This window comes from Acartia tonsa, chromosome 6 (genome assembly GCF_053477335.1).
Source record: "Acartia tonsa isolate MP-2025a chromosome 6, ASM5347733v1, whole genome shotgun sequence".
NCBI lineage: Eukaryota > Metazoa > Arthropoda > Copepoda > Calanoida > Acartiidae > Acartia > Acartia tonsa.
In genome coordinates this window covers 20,165,482-20,182,849 of record NC_137265.1, presented here as the reverse complement: position 1 = coordinate 20,182,849, position 17,368 = coordinate 20,165,482, and the positions used below count along the sequence as shown (strand labels likewise).

Below are 17,368 nucleotides of genomic sequence, written 5' to 3'. Positions count from 1 at the left end.
AATTTTTAAAATCTGTAAATATAATTCAATTTGGAAATACGTTCAAATTATTTATTTTAGACAGACAGACAAACATCCCCTTATTATAAAGAATAAACTATATCTTGTTTAGCTTAAAGTTAAATTTATTTCCAACTGTTTGTTTTTCATTCATATTTAATGTGGAAAGGCTTAAAGATTTGCATTTAATTTTAACACATTCTAAACATGTATTAAAATTTTAGAAAATTCTAAAATAGATTTTTTGTAAAAGTATGATATTAACATTGAATGAAAATAATCATTTTTTTGTATCAGTACAGGTGTATGTATAAAAAAGGCTATTTTTCTTTTTTATATAAAAAAATTCAAAATATGTTAATTTATTTGAAAAGAATTATAAATCAATTTAGTTTAGGTATACTAATATCTCAATATTTTTTTGCTGTAAAATTTTGATTTTAAGATGCGCTTAAATAACTTAGAAAGTTGAAGTCATATGTGAATTTGATTTAGAAAATGTGCGTGTGTGTGTGTGTGTGTGTATAAGTGTGTGGTAAAAAAGGGGGGAGAAAAAAGTCGTGGGGGGTGAGGACTTGTCTTGGTTTTGTGCGTGAACCATTGGTTCCTTATTTCTTATAACTTGTAGCTTTCTCTCTCTCTCTCTATCTCTCTCTCTCTCTCTCTCTCTCTCTCTCTCTCTCTCTCTCTCTCTCTCTCTCTCTCTCTTTCTCTTTCTCTTCCCATCTCTCTTTCCTATTTTATCTCCAGCTATTTCTCTCTTTTTTTCTCTCTCTCTAAAATGATTTCTTGGTGTGGATTTACAGCTAGCCTTGACTGCTAGGCTGGTAGAATCCCCCAAATGGGCTAGTGAACCATTTAAACACCACTATTTTCCCATAATTATATTCTAGCCACTGTATTGGGATCTCTTACAACTGCGGTGCTCTAACCAAAGGATTTTATTTAACTTTATTAGTCTAAGCTTACTTTTCAAAACATCTTTCTAATTTTTAATGGGGACGGGAGGAGGGGTATGAGGGGGTGTATGGGTGCTCAATTGATAAAAATGGGATTTTAATGCTAGGCTTTCTAAGAAAAGATCTTTTGCATCTAAAGTGGATGTTTTTGGTTTAGCTCTGACGGGAATTTCAGGGGTAGATAATTTAATCTACAATTCTTTCTCCCACCGAATATTTTCAAGATACATGAGGACAAGACTGCTACAAATGAATTCCAGTAGAATATTTATTTTTAATCCAATGTCTTATCCCTGACTTCTTGAGGTTTATGCACATTTTATTTTAGAAATCAAGTTTTAGTTTCACTTTAATTTACATCTTACATGTTAAATTGGTCTTAATTTTCAAAGAAATTCTACAAAAAAGAAAATTGTTGACAAAAAATGTTAGGAATCTAATAATAAAATATGTCATAAAGCCACAAATAAATTGAAACATTTTTCTACAAATCAACGCTTGACGTCAAAAAGATAATTTTATTTACTTTTAATTTATCATCTGATTGACCTCAATAAGAAAATACTAAGAATATATATTATGCAATTTCTGAGGGATCTAAAGGGATAAGAAAATGGCCGATAAACTAATATACATCCCCGATAATGACACACAAATTACCCCTTCTGTAGAGTAAATTAAGTGGAACTTTTGAACACTCAACTTGATAAATCAAACACAATTCACAAGTCCCCAAAGTTGTTAATGCAACAAAAAAATAAAACATTATAAAACTTTGGGGAATAGTGTAATAAACAGCCCATTCTCCCCACTCTCTGGTAATTTCTACTTTTAATAATTTCCATAGCTTTGTTTGATAAGAAAGCTGAATCAAACGCATTCTGAAAACCAATGAATAATGTTTTACATGAAAAAGACACATTTTCCGGTTCTAAGTTTTTGTTATTGAACAAAAAGTGTAATGGATAAAATCCGCCCAAGGGTTATTATTAACTTTTTATCCTTTTAAAAAATCATATTAATTATTTAAAAAAAAACTTTACACACTAATTTCTGTTTCTGATTTTGGTTTATCGATCTACCAAGAAGTGCTAACCAACGTATTTTTACTTAATTTTACTGAAATCTTGAAATTAAAAGTTCAAATGAGTTCAACTACTACTCTATTTTATTGAAATGCCTTAAGAGGATTTTGTTTAAAAATGTACATTTTCAACTAGAGTTGTTGAATAATGTTATGGTATGTTTATGTATTGGTCTCCCAGTGGGAAAGGGTTAATGCACTGAGAACGATGGTTAACTGACCATCCACAATATAGTTAGGTACTTGAATGGATTGCTGAACTTTTGAAAAACTAATGTAGTCATTTCAAAAAGCTATACGTGTTTATTCCTTTAAAAAAAAATGGTAAACCAATGTAAAAAGTTAACAATGAATCTTTTTCAACAGTTATAGATAACTATGATTATAAGAATCATCTAATTCGCACATTTCTTGAAAAGCTTAGTGTCTGATTGTGTGTGAGTCTGTCTATTCCAAGGGGTAAAATTATCTCAATAATGAAACTTACATATTGAGATCTATACAAGTTAAGAGTAAACATATACTAATACACAACTATCCAAACATGTACCCAACTGCACAAGACTTTTCAGGCCAATTTAAGGCAGGTTACAATACAGGGAAGATAGGCAGACACTAGGGCAGATAAAAAATACGGTGTTCCAATAAATTAGCAATTATAAGAAAATTAATGAATAGGTTAATAAAAAAAATGTAAGAACAATAAATATATTGAAAAAAATATTTGTGAAAGGTTAATTTTATCATTTTTGCTAACCAAAAATATTCTGAGTTTTCGTCTAAACACTAAAAAACAGTTTTGGACCGAAGGGGGTTTGCTATAATAGGAGGAATTGAAATTGGGACGATGGTCTTTTTTCAAACATCATAAAGTAGTATTGCAAAATTACGCGGGAAATGGTCATGTTTTTGAACTTATTTTAAAGTTAATTTTGTACCAATTTGGAAACGCTGTCTTTATCTTTGACAAGTGGGAACCCTGTTTTATACAACAGGTCCTGCCTTACTAAGATATAAGTACGATGACCCTGTGAGAGCTATACAATTCTTAACATCTGACATACAGACAGACATGCACTGTTTGCTCAATAAACATTTCATTTCAAATTATAATGCATATATGATTTATTGAAATTCATATCAAACAAGATTTTGAAAGTTTTGTTAAATGATTACATAAATGATATACTAAACCACTAAACACTTTAAATCAGGGAGGGAGGGGACATTAGGCGTTTTTTTTACGCTAGTCTCCAAAGAATAAAATTACGTTTCTTATTCGTTGGCTAAACAAATTTGGTCTTTTTTATTGAATTTTTATTGGTTGTTTCATTAAATTGAGTGTCTAAACGTTCCAACCACTAATTGTAATCTACAGAAGGAGTACATTTGTGTATCATCATTTTCAAATTTCTTTTCAAGACATTTAATCTGATATAGCTTTTCTTATTCTTTCTTTCCCCTCTTGATTCTTAACAACACACCTTTGAATAATCTTAAAAGATTTATGGCGGGAGGCATACTTCATCTGAAGATAAACTGAGATAGAATAGCCGATAAATTGATGCACATCCACAAAGTTAGTATACAAAATTACCCCAACTGTAGATTACAATTAGTGGTAGAAACGTTTGGACACTCTTAATAAACCAACCAATCAAAATTCAATAAGTCCCCAAAGATAATAAGCCAACGAATAAGAAACCGTTATTGCAAAACTTTTGGAACTTGTGTAATAGACAGCCCATTGTTCCCTCTCTCTCTCTCTCTCTCTTTCTCTCTCTCTCTCTCTCTCTCTTTCTCTCTCTCTCTTTCTCTCTCTCTCTCTTTCTCTCTCTCTCTCTTTCTCTCTTTCTCTCTTTCTCTTTCTCTCTCTCTCTCTCTCTCTCTCTCTCTCTCTCTCTCTCTCTCTCTCTCTCTCTCTCTCTCTCTCTTCTCTCTCTCTCTCTCTCTCTCTCTCTCTCTCTCTCTCTCTCTCTCTCTCTCTCTCTCTCTCTCTCTCTCTCTCTCTCTCTCTCTCTCTCTCTCTCTCTGAGGCAAAATAGTTATTCTGCAGATAAAATATTGTCTTTATTTCTCTCTCTATTAGAACAAAATAACCCTCACCACTGAAGAAAATCCCTTTCCATTACATTGAAATCTTTTTGACAATATTGGAAAATGTGTTTAGTTTTCATTTTATCATTTTCCCTGGCTGGTTTATACACTCTCACGAAAAAGAGAGGAATATTAATTTGCAACACTTTCTTCCTCCAAATAACCAAAGTAAAAAACAGAGCCAGGGTCATTGACTGGAAATTATATCGGTACCCAAAGTTTTATAATGTTATCTTCTTTGGTTGTTTCCAAACTAGTATTTCCATACTTTTCAACCCCTAATTTTAATGATAACAAGGTGGGATGTACATTAATTTATCGTCAATAGTCTTATCCCTTAAGATCCTATGCATGTATTCCTGGTAAACTGTGAAGCTAGCAGCATTTCCCTTACCTACCAACCACCACTTTCTCTCTCATTTCTCTCAATACTGCGACCAGGACCACAGGGATTGGCTTAGGGGCATTAGGTAATTCTTCCTCTAATCCTATGTCTAAACCTCTTCTTTTACTAGAGTTAATAAGTTTTGGGGGTACGAAATTTAACCAACATTGTCTCCTTCCTCCCTGAATTTCCCTGTTTCCTCTCCTACAACTTGTTGTACCTAAAGATATTTAATCTTTTTAAGAGTCAGAATCTGTTTAATCTTTTTTCTTCTCTCAAATATGAAGAAATACCCTGTTTCAAAAATACTTCAAATATAAAAATTTGCATTTCATTTGGATATTGAAGTCTTTTACTTACTTTCAAATAAAGATATTAAGAAAATTTGACATAATCCTTTATTTAAATTTAAGACAAAAATATATAAAGTTAGGATACTTAATTTTAGTGTAGATAAGATTCAATAAGCCCCACATAGTTTTTTTTGGCAAGTAGTCTTACCTTTTTTTCTATTTTAGGTGAATGACTTTCTCTCTGGTGCAGCGCCGCTGAACCTAACCATGAGACTTGGTGATCACATGATGCTCATCCAACTGCAGCTGTCCACCGTGAACCAGCTGACCTCATCTTCCCACGCGCATCATTCAAGCTCCCGCCGCAGCAGCAGTAGTAAATCCTGTATTCAGATCTCCTCCCACCACTCCTCCTCCTCCGCCTCTAGTCCCGCTACCTCAGTATATTCCAGCTCCTCAAGGTCCAGTGGTTACCCGCACCACCACCAGGTGGCGTCCTCCCACCATTCATCCTCCTCCCGAGGTGCCTCAAGCACATCCTCCTCTAAGATGAGCAGCAGCGGTGCACAGTTTCCTTTACCTCGTTCAAGCAGTTCTAATCTTTCTACGAGCGGAGCGGGCTCTGTCAACGGTTTACACTTACCAACCTCATCCATCCTGAATAATTCAACCGTTTTGTCGTCAAGTGATCATCCCTCCTCCCAGCAGCATCCGACCTCCAAGAGTTCCAGCCAGAAGGTGCGGATACCTCTGTTGTCTCCCGGAGGATTGTTCTACTCCTCCAGCTCTGCTTCTCCTGGACACAGCCCTGTAACTTCATCCTTACCAAGTTCCTTGTTTCCACCGCCTTCATCAAACCATTGTCGAACAAGGCGGCCGCAACTGCAACATTTACACCTCCCCCACCGAATATGGCTGCGCCAGTTACTGCTTCAGCTCCCCAACAACAACCACCAAAAAGCCGCGACCAGCCGCAGCCAACACCGCCGCCCCAGCTGCCGCCACGCAAGCACGGCCACGGAGGCAGTGCACCCTGCTGTGATCCGCCTCTGGCGAAGAAACCAAAGCTGGACACCCGCGCTCTGGCGGAGGCAAGCAAGAACTTGACACAGACTTTAAAGCAGCTGTCTTCAGAGGTAAGGGACCTTGTACATATTTTTAAATACAAAACTGACCTACATTTTAAATATGTTTTTGTAAGAAGATTTCCACTTCCTCTTATTCATAACTTTGCTGGGAGCTGACAAAAAATCATTTTTCAAAGTTTACAAAATTCAATTTCTTTTTCATTTAATAATAGTGTTTACATTAAAGCAAAAAGTAAAAAAAAAGGTTTAGTGATTAATATTCAGAAAATTTTAAATATTTTTTTATTTAAACATTCTTTAAAAAGTTTTTTGGGGGGAATGAAAAGCTTTTTTTTTATGTCATGCCAATATACTTTTTTTTGTTCAGGTATTGACAACCCAGCCAGAGACAACACACAGACAACCAGCAGCCCATTCTAAACCAAAGAGAGAGGTAAGATATTATTTATATTATTAAAAACCTATTATTTCCAAACAAGGATTGAAACCCAGGGAGAAAGGGGACCTTGGGATGTTTATCATGCTAGTACCCTAAGTTTTAAAATAAAGTTTTCTTATTCGTTGGCTTAAAAACTATAGGAACTGTTTTGGTTGAATTTTTTATTGCTTGGTTTATTAACTTGGGTGTCTAAACGTTTCAACAACTAATTGAAACATACAAAAGGAGTAATTTTTTCATTTTTGTATCATGTTTGGGGATGTACATCAATTTTTTTTATAAATTTTCTTTTTGTAAATAAATCTGAATAAATCTTGAAATTTAAATATCGATTTTCTCTTAATTATTAAGAAATTATCAAAAGCGTTATAAATCATATTTCTCTTTATTAGAGAGAGTAAATAGTAAATACATATATAATAGATCAGGATAAGAAATGCTCTTATTTACAAATATTACCTTTTATCCTCTCTCAATAATCCCCCCCCCCCCCTCTCAACAGAACTTTTTTCTCCTTCTAATAGATTTTTCTCTTTACTACAAAAATACCTTTTTCCTAAAACTCCCTCTCTTCAATTTTTATTATTTCTCCTATGTTATTCCGTATGTATCCAGGGATCTAAAGAGATAAGACATTGGCTGATAAATTGATGTATATCCTCAATTAAGATACACAAAATTATCCTTTTTGTAGATTAGTGATTGAAAAGTTTGAACACTCAACTTAATGAATCAATAAATCAAAATTCCCAAAGTCGATTAGCAAACGAAATAGAAAACGTTATTATGAAATCTTGGGGACTAGTGTAATAAACATCCCATTGTCCCCTCTCTCTCTCTCTCTTCCTGTGATGTATCTGTGTATGGTTAATATGCTATGTGTTAGATCTGCTCATATGAGAGCAGTATGCTTACTTACTCTCAAATGGTCCGACTTCCCTTGCCAGAGAATCATTCAGACCTCTCTTCTTTAATCTATCTCTCTCTGTCTATCTCTCTCTCTGTCTCTCTCTCTGTCTCTCTCTGTCTCTCTCTCTCTCTCTCATGGTGTATGTATCTGCCAAATGCCTGGATATTATCTGTTCCCAAACCTCTAGCTATAGTTTGCTTCAAGGAGACTTTATCCTAATTCTGTTACAGATACTAAACATTTATGTACATACATATCAACCTAATTTGCCTAAATCTCCCAGGGAGATACGTTTTATCCACAAAAACTTTTTTGTCTGAAATTGTTTTAGTAGGTACTTTTTAACACATCATGAAAAAAATACTTATGTCTCAATAATGACATTTCCAACATGGCCTTGAAACCGATTAATATCCGCTGTATTAGAACCGGTTCTAAGCTATGTTGAAAATTCATGTTTAGAATCGAATAACAGACATATTCCATGACTATTAAAATAAAAATCATAGAATTAACAAAGCTGGTATTGATCTTATAATTTTTCATTTTAATATCTACGGAAAGTTGTCTATAAACTTATAAATAACGTATATTCTTTTAAACGTCTTTTCTCTAATATTATATGAATGAAGAAACAGAAAACAAATCTAAAAGCTATAAAACTACAAACATAGAATTTAATTTTAAGTCAATGTGTATAAGGTGTAACTGTAAGAATACGCCAAAATATTTTGATATTTCCAACATATTTGCACCTTCATTCAAACTGCAGTTTGTCAAATATTTTACATCTATTGATTTTGAAGAATGGCTTCTGTGCAGTGTACTCAATGCCTTTGGGTTATATATAAAGATTTTACATTTTGTATTGCACTTCATATTTTATAAGGAAATTAAAGACACTGATTTTCAATCCAAGCTAATGAAAACTTTTTTCAGGAAAAAAGCAGAAAGCGTCGTCATGCCGCATCCAGCTCCAGCGGGCACAGCAGTTCTGGCAGCGGCCACCACCATTCTGGCAGCAGTTCATCCAGTTCAAGCAGCAGCGCGTCAGCGGCCAGCAACCGCGGAGCCATTATCGAGTCCATGCACCACCATGGCAAGGGTGTGTACTCCGGCACTTTCTCTGGCACCTTGAACCCAGCCCTGCAGGACGCCAACGGCCAGCCTAAACGTGATATCACAACTATTGTTCATATTCTTAATGATTTGTTGTGTGCCCAGTATAAGGCGTACAGTGGCAGTAGCTCCTCCTCTCACCACAGGAGCAGTAGGCACCACAGGAGTCATCATGGCAGCGAGCGGTCAGCACACACAGGTAGCAGCTCAGGACACAGCCGCCACCATCATTATGCCGGACACCCTGACCACCACGCCGCTGACGGCAAGAAATCAGCTGATCAGACTGAACGGGAGCTAAGTGAGCAACAGCTCAACATTACACGGACAAAAATGGAGGCGCTGAAGCGCATCATGGAGGAGCGGCGTGCAAAGCGCGAGGCGCGCAAACAACAAGCGCAAGCTCGCACCGCCCGTTCTTACAGCACCGCCTGGTCGGTGAAGCCGGAGCCCAAGGGAGTTGAGGGCACCGCTGGAACCAGCGGAGGCTCGGAGCTCGGCGCAGCCGCCGACTCGGCGGCCAATGAAACTGAGCAGTTTTTGCAACAGCCTGAACCTGTAACTGCTTAGAATAGTGAAAAATACTTTAAACAAAAAACAGGTCGATGAAGTTAAATGATTCTTTCAGAAAACAAAAATATTGTGTTATTATTGAATATTTTAATATTTAGTTAAATTTGTCAAATAAAACAAACCTTAAAAACAAGAAAATTGTCTTTTTGTTCGCATAAAGATATGAAAAAAGTAAAATCTTAGTGATTTTAGTTGTGATTGGTCAGTTACAAGACATAAACATTAATTAAAACGACCAGTACTAACTTACAAATATTAGCATATTTTAACTTCCTCTTATGAATAGAGAAAAATAAAAGATCCTGGACCTAGGAATGTTAGTTAAAATGGAAAAACCGTCCCGACTCCGCTTAGGACAAATTATAAAGACCGGTGGTTTCACATCAATTTGTCGTAAAATTTGTGGGAAATTTAAATGATAATTTATCTTTGTAAAAAAAGCTATGTAACGTAAGTGTATAGAAGATATAGCACGCTTATGAGGCTTACTTTTTTCTCTCATCTTTTTTTTGCTTTAATTCTATAGTGAAATATTTAATATGTATTTTCAAACAATTCTATTGTATTAGGATTTACTTTATGTTATAAGAAATCATATGTAATAGGGTATGAAGAAATATGTAAAAATTTCAAACTTAAATACCTACAGAAAATGATTTTCTTACCTTTGATAATATTGTAATTTTTTGTTTGAATTAGTTATAATAATTGTTGTTTTTAAGATTAGCTTAAATTTCTTTTTGGATTTTATTCATTCAGTTGTTAGTATTTTAAATTATACTTTTGTGTGTATATTTAAAACATATCTAGGATAACTATGCTGGCTTAGTAAGGCATTCGTTATAGACCCTATGTGACGTAATTTGACATTAAAACGAAGGAGCTTATAGTGCCTAATAAAAGTGACGTCATGTAAAAAATGTCCAATAATAGGTCAGTATAAATTGTAATTGTAATTGGTAAAATGTATACTGGCTTATTATTGGTCGTTTTTGTTTTTTATAAGGCACTATAAGATGCTTCCATTAAAACTGTTTGGACAAAATACACCTTGGACGTAATATTTACTGACATATATAACATTTGAATGTAATGAATAATGATGTATATAAACACTTGATGCGTGATATACAAATTGTCTTTCAAATCATTATATCATTTTTAAAAAGACTTAAAAACTGACACATTTTTTATATAATGATGAATTATTTATGTTTTATTTCTTCAAACATTGACGCAAGTAATTACTATTGACAAAAAAGCTAAAACTAAATTAAAAGACTTTTAGATTTTGGAGATTTTAAGCGCAATTTTATTTAATTTAAAAATACGCTCATTATTTCCAACAAAAAAGCTAAAGCACCATATTGGTCAAATAGCAAAAAAATACCTTTAATTTGTGTTTATACAAAACAGACACCATTTTTTTTTATAAAATAGCAAAATAAATACATCCAACATCTATTACAGCCTCTAGCTAATCAAATAGTTTTCTAAGAAGTTATATAGATAGAAAATAGATATATTGTCATATTTATGCTAAAAATTAAACGTTTTTTGGTCTGTTTTGTATAAATACCAATACAATTTCCTCTGATCCTCAAAAAATCAGTTGAATCTCATGTAAGAAGCTTCCAATATTGCCACCAATAATCAAATATTCTCAATTTAAAAAATCCCAATTTTAATTTCAAAAATCCTCTAAATTTTTGTAGAATCATATGATTAAAAAGCTTACAATGCAACTTTTTTTCTTTATTTGAATATGTAGAATTTGTGTTGTAAAAAAGAGGTTTTTCCAGTTAATCTTTAAAACCGCTGGATTAGAACCGGTTTCCAGCCTTACTGAAAAATCATGTATAGCATCGTATTACAGACAATTTTCAACGAATATTATAATAGAAATCATAAATTCAATAACATTTTTTACCCAGGCCTTCGGTCCATCGGAGCTAACGAAACTGGTTTAATTTGATATTTTTTTCATTTTAATATCCGCTAAAAGCTGTCTTTAGTACGATAAATAACTTCAAAAATCCAAATAAAATCGTATCCTATTCATTCAGACAAAATGTTTTAATTTAGTTCTTAGATAATTTATACTTACATAACACCAAAATTATTCTAAATTGTTTTTTTTAAGATAAACCTGGTGTTTCATAAAATTAGGAAGAATCTATGATTTTATTTTAAATAGAAAGCCTTATAAATGTCAAGATAAAAATAAAATATAAAATTATACAAGTGCGACGCCATAGAAAAATATTAAATAAGCATATTCATAATATAAAAACATATAATTTGTAAAATTTTGGAATTTGATAAATTCTGTGTGTTTTTTTTAGACTGAAAATTTATTAATGACTAGTTTTAGTATTCTATAATGGCTATATTAGTAAAATTAGAATGTTATAACCATATAGATTTAGTAAAATTTCATAAGATGTATTAATTAACCTTATCAAATGGCTAGAAATATTTTTTTTAGCATCAAATAATTAAAATTGTTATTATTACCACATAAAATTAAAATATTACGCCTGTAATATAAAATTAGACTAGGGAATTTTCACAAATATGAAATAATAATAATAAAACTGATTTAATTGCTGTGTACTATGATGTTATCTTCTAGATGTATGATTATTTGTTTTTTTTTCTGTATCTTAAATGTAATCCACTGAATATATATATTATAAAGCCAAACAAATGTTATTTTTAATAGCGAAGTTACTCTATATGACTACATGCTGTTCGTACCTCCGACTGACGGCCAATTAAAGAACGTCAGTTATGTAGCCTGGATTCTCTAAAGTTAGGATTTAAATGCCTGGGGAGATTGGAGGTGAGAATCCTTTGACCAATCCTTGATTGGTAAGCTACGCGCACAGCTTAGTGTATTCTATGTTACATTACAAGCTGACCCGCAATTCTCGTGGAATCACCCTGGCCTAGAGTTTTGGCAGGTGTTCCATATTTAGCCACCCTAATTAATAACAGTCTCATATGAATGAGGAGCATAGACCAGGGAAAGCACGCTTACAGTTGCTTGATAGGTAGGACCCTAACTTACTACAAATCTCCCTCCTTACAACCTAAGGGCATCACAGGGAAGGTTGTGTTATTATTATATTATGACAAATTGCAACAGCATTTGCCATCCAAGTGCAATATCTATGAGGGGACTTGAACTCGGATTTCCCAACCACTACTCTATGGGACACCCAGACCGTCAGGTAAAACTGCTTCTTGTAGATTACTATTATCAATGTATTGACTAAAACATGCTTTGCTTTTTATCTTTTATTTGAAAGCTTGAATAATGGACACATTTGTTCTTTTTGCTTTAAAAAAAGACCCTGTTTATAAAATAAGCAAGAAATATTGAATTAAAATTTTCAAAATGATAAACGATTTGCTGGTGTCTTAGATCGGCCTAGGCTTATAGGGGCACTTGAGAGGGGGACCGACCCTTTACTTCTCTTGGGAGGGGGAATGTACCCTCCCGGGAACAAAATTGTTATAAACCTTTTCGGAACCTTGAAGAAGAACCTTATTGGTTTTGCCGTTAGCGTAATCCCTTCGCTACCCACAGACCAGGCATATTAATTTCATATGAGGATTTAACAGATGAACTTAATATATGATGCTACTTGGTAATAATCGATGAAGGTTTCTTGAAATTTATAGCTAATTTTAAAATTGTGGGTTATAGGTTCGTCCAAAAGACTAGCGGAAGTCCGAAGATTTTTGTTCTGTCAATATAACGTCTAGATTTATGAAGGGGAGACACGGCAACCTATAAAATAAATCTAATGGTTTAAACTACCTTATTTAGCTTTCATTAACTTATATTCAAACAAAAACATTAAAGAAGAATTATTACGATAATGTATTATGCTGATTTTAAAGGTCGTCTTCTAGTTTGAATATTTATACAGCTTCCGAGATCGGTTTTTAATAAATGCCGCGTTTTTTCGACAATTTTTTAGACATTGATTGATTGAACGAAGACGATGGGAGAGTATACAACATAAGAATTCAAAATTTTAAAATTATTATTATAGCCATTTGTATAATGTCTAATACAACTTAAATCCATTTTCGCTGCATATTTATTAATGCATCTTTTTAGATCTGCATATTAGAAATTATACAAATGGCCAAAATAATAATTTTAAAATTTTGAATCCTTAAGTTGTATACTCTATTTTAAACCTTATTTCATCTTGAAGATCAATGCCCCGTACGATTTTAACAGAGTATACAAATTAAGAAATCAAAACTTCAAAGTTATCATTTTAGCCATTTGTATAATATCTAATAATATAAATATGCAGCGAAAATGGATTTAAGTTGTATTAGACATTATAAAAATGGCTATAATAATAATTTTAAAATTTTGAATTCTTATGTTGTATACTCTCCCATCGTCTTCGTTCAATCAATCAATGTCTAAAAAATTGTTCAAAAAACGCGGCATTTATTAAAAACCGATCTCCGATCCAAGAAATATAAAAGTGTAACGTATTCCAGAAAAAAAGTACTTCGTAATCTTGATTAGGTACCTATTTGATGTTAACAATGAACAAAAAATCATTTAAATATTAACCTATTTTCTTCAAAATACAAAAATCTTTTTTTAACGAAACAGCTGTCGAAAAGTGTACACTGTATCTATACGTACCGAATGTAAACAAGTAAAATGGCCAGTTTTAATTAGATTGCTCAGCCATACACATCGAAGAATATAATTTTGTTAATGAGTGATAAGTAATAAACAGATAAAATGTTACCACTACGCCATAAAATTGCCATAGGTATTATTTTTTAAAAGTCATAATTATTTAAGGGATTTTCGCGGCAGCTATTTAAGGTAGATCGCTGATTTTCGGGTTGACGATATCACACAGGCTAAGATATCATAAAATTAACTATGTCCGTATTTCCATTCGTTACTTTTCATTTGATTAGAGACTTATAGATGATCGTTCGTGTAGAGGGGTATAAAAGATTAAAATTGTTGTAATCGAGAACAGTTTAAAATCATTTGATCTAACTAAAACAAAACTTCTCTCATAAGATAACTAAAAACCTCGTAGTTCTCTAAAAAACATTAAATCTTTGGAAATTCATTAAGTGGAAAAGGATCAGACCTAAATGTATGTATATGAAAGGCAGTCTAAACTTTTAAGCTTTCCTAATAAGAAATCAAACATTATAAAGATTTTATTACTGAAAGGATTATTTTCTATCGAATTATACCTTCTCTTTCTTTGTTAATGTAGATATCTGTAAAAAGGTTAAAAACATGTTTTTGAAAACATCAGTTTTCTTTCTCTCTATAGATCTTTTTTCTCTTCTCTCCGTCAATAAATATTTTGAACACTTGATTATATCAGAGAAATTAACTAGATTTCTTTCTATAAACGTTTCTAGCAGATAAATCAATTTCTTGTAATTACCTATTAGATTAAATATTAGAAAAACATATGAGTACATTGTTCTGTAGGTAGTAAATTTTAAATCTTACTTTTGAAGTATTTATGCTAACAATGCTTAAATCTTTAAAGAAAAAAAACCTTAAACTTTCTCGGGATATATGTGAAGCTATTCTAAAAAGGAGAGATTAATCAGTTTAGTGGTATAATTTAAATGTTAGCCTCAGACAGAAAAACCTTAATACTTTATATAAAGGGTGTTTTTAAAAAAACAATCGCTTCACTCATTTTATATAAACCCTACAGTTTTAGTAAAAAAATAACAAAAAATGACCCAAATCATGTCCAAGCAATGGCAATGAGAAAGCACTATTAAATTTTGATTTCTACTCACATCTCCTGAGCACTACAGCCCGAGTCCTAGCCCTTGTGGAGAATGTTTTCTTACATGGAGATTAGAATACAACAAATCATCTTAAGTACTTAAAATCTTGTAGTTCGACCCCATAATGTTTAGAATCTTTGATGGAGCATGTAAAGACCTTTCTTTAGACACCTTCACCAGGTTTCTAACTCAATCCTAGCCAATTTGGCATAAAACAGACAGACCCATCAAACATTTAGACATGACAACTTACAAGTCTCTCTAGTTCTTGATGTTTGACAAAACTTGCTTTTTGATGTCAAAATGGCTCAGATTGTGTTAGAAACCTGATTAAGGTGTCTATAGAAAGATATTTATATGTCCCATCAAAAATTCTAAACATCATTGGTTCTATTTACAAGATTTTAAGTACTTAGGACAGTTTGTTCTTTTTTTTAAAGACATAGCAGTCATGTCTCAATGTTTGATTGGTCTGTCTTTTTGATGCCAAATTGTCAAGGATTGAGTCAAAAATCTGGTTAAGGCGTCTATAAAAAGGTCTTTATGTACCCCATCAAAAACTCTAAACATTATGGGGTCTATCTAAAAGATTTCAAGTACTTTGGACAGTTTACTCTTTTTAAAAAAAGACAAAACTGTCTTAATTTGTAATAAATTAAATATGCACTCTCCACGTAGGGAAAAATTTCCACAAGGGCAAGGACTCGAGCTGTAGTGCTCAGGAGAGGTGAGTAGAAATCAAAATTCTATAGTGTTTTCTCATTGTCACTGCTTGGACATTATTTGGGTCATTTTTTTTTAGTTTTTGACCAAAACTGTAGGGTTTATATTGAAAAGAGTGAAGCGATTGTTTTTTTTTTAACACCCTTTAATAGGATAATTTTGTTTAGTTTGTATGGTAATGTCGTTGATAGGAGTGTTGACTGTCAGGTAATCAAGCTTTTTATTTTGGGGACTTTGGTGGATTTTTGGGGGTGCCTGTACATTGGTACCTTTAAATCTTTCGGTAGGTGCCTGTGACACCCCCGACACCCCTAAGTTTGGGGTAAAATTAATTTTTTTGGCATTTCCAAAATAAGACTAATATTATTAAACAAGCCTTTTATATGTTGTTTATGATCAATTTGTAAACTTATAATAAAATCTTTTATTCTTGTTATTTCAGTTATTTCCAGATAGTTGATATGGACAGGTAAATAGTATTGACAATTTTTTCAGTTATTTTTTTAGAATTTTTCTTACAATACAAAATTAAAATCACTAAACCTAGCATTTTTTTTAATGCTTTGTTTTTTACAGGCACAGTTGATTTTTACCTGCTTCTATTACCCCTAGGCGTGGCTCTTTCTATGCAGATCTGGACAGACGGACTTATCACTTTAACATACACTAGCAGCTAAGCCCACAGAAGCCTCTGGGGGCATTTGAAAGGGGGGAATGGAGGGAGTAGCCTATTCATTTTTAAAAAGAAAAAGTTTCCCAAAATAGTTTTAAACATTCCCAGGACCTATTTGAAGATACACTATGAAGGAGAATCATATTAGCGAGATCCTTAAGGATTAATAAACATATTTTACAATTTTAGTATATTAGTTGAGGAAGCAAAATGTCATAATGAGTGTAATTTCAGGATTGCCCAAAGGTAATTTTTTTTTCATAGGAATATCTTTAACAAATTCTGTTATGAAAGTTTTGACCCTTTGGTATAAATATATATTTATTTACATAGTAAAAGTTTTAATTGTCATTTGATTATTCCTAATAAAAGAAAGAAATAGAGTGAGAAATGATCTTTATCCTCTTCTTTTACAAATACATTTCTATTACAGCCTAATGAGAGGTTTTACTGAGAACCCAAAAAATGACATGAATTATACCCTGATATGCTATTTATTACACTAATACCCCAAAGTTTTCTGATTCGTTGGCTTAACAACATTGGGGGACTTGTATAGAATTTTGATTCATTGACATGAGTGTCAAAAGTTTCAACCAATAATTCAGAAGGCGTAATTTTGTGTATGATCATTAGGAATGTACATTAATTATCTTATTACTTTAAACTCAAGCATTGCTCTGTATAGGTGTCTAGTTTGCAGAGAAACAGACAAAGAAAATAAATCAAGAACACGCAGATCCATAGCAAATGAACCTTCATATCATCAACATAAAAGTATTAATCAAATTCTTATGTCAGGTAGATTTAGAAATATATTTTTAACTTTAAAGATTAGTTCATTAGTCCATTAAAAGCAGTATGTGCGTATTGTTTTAATGTTCAAATATTTAAAACATCTTTAAACACATATTTATTGTACGTGAAGGATTATCATTTTTGTTTACCTTACTTAAAATAAAAAATAATACTAGCGATTTTATTTAAAATAAAGAACATATCTATAATACAAAGTAGGACGATGTCTGTCTGTCGGTCTGTCCGTCTGTCTGTCTGTCCGTCTGTCTGTCTGTCCGTCCGTCCGTCCGTCCGTCCGTCCGTCCGTCTCTTAAGATCTCGGTAACTACTGAACCGATCGGATTCTACTCTTTAGGGAATATACCTACTGACCCTGTGGTGGTTTTAGGCTATTTTCTTGT

General features: G+C 32.7%; 1 protein-coding gene and 1 pseudogene across 3 annotated transcripts in view; both read left to right on the top strand.

The window, feature by feature from the left end:
• Positions 1 to 10,765, top strand: part of LOC145322046 (uncharacterized) — a 53,436-nt pseudogene extending 42,671 nt beyond the window's left edge. The window contains exons 5-7 of the transcript XR_013880496.1: positions 5,044 to 5,954; positions 6,274 to 6,339; positions 8,195 to 10,765. The product of XR_013880496.1 is annotated as an uncharacterized LOC145322046 (transcript). The remainder of the gene's footprint in view (positions 1 to 5,043; positions 5,955 to 6,273; positions 6,340 to 8,194) is intronic.
• A 2,864-nt stretch (positions 10,766 to 13,629) lies between these two features.
• The window catches only part of LOC145322039 (uncharacterized), a 55,944-nt gene continuing 52,205 nt past the window's right edge, over positions 13,630 to 17,368 (top strand). Inside the window, exons 1-5 of one of the 2 annotated variants that reach the window (XM_080163793.1) lie at positions 13,630 to 13,767; positions 15,664 to 15,703; positions 15,939 to 15,965; positions 16,359 to 16,415; positions 16,858 to 16,970. In XM_080163793.1, coding sequence (XP_080019919.1) covers positions 13,737 to 13,767; positions 15,664 to 15,703; positions 15,939 to 15,965; positions 16,359 to 16,415; positions 16,858 to 16,970 — 268 coding nt within the window. In that variant the 5' untranslated portion in view covers positions 13,630 to 13,736. The remainder of the gene's footprint in view (positions 13,768 to 15,663; positions 15,704 to 15,938; positions 15,966 to 16,358; positions 16,416 to 16,857; positions 16,971 to 17,368) is intronic. The other variant, XM_080163792.1, reaches the window with a different exon arrangement.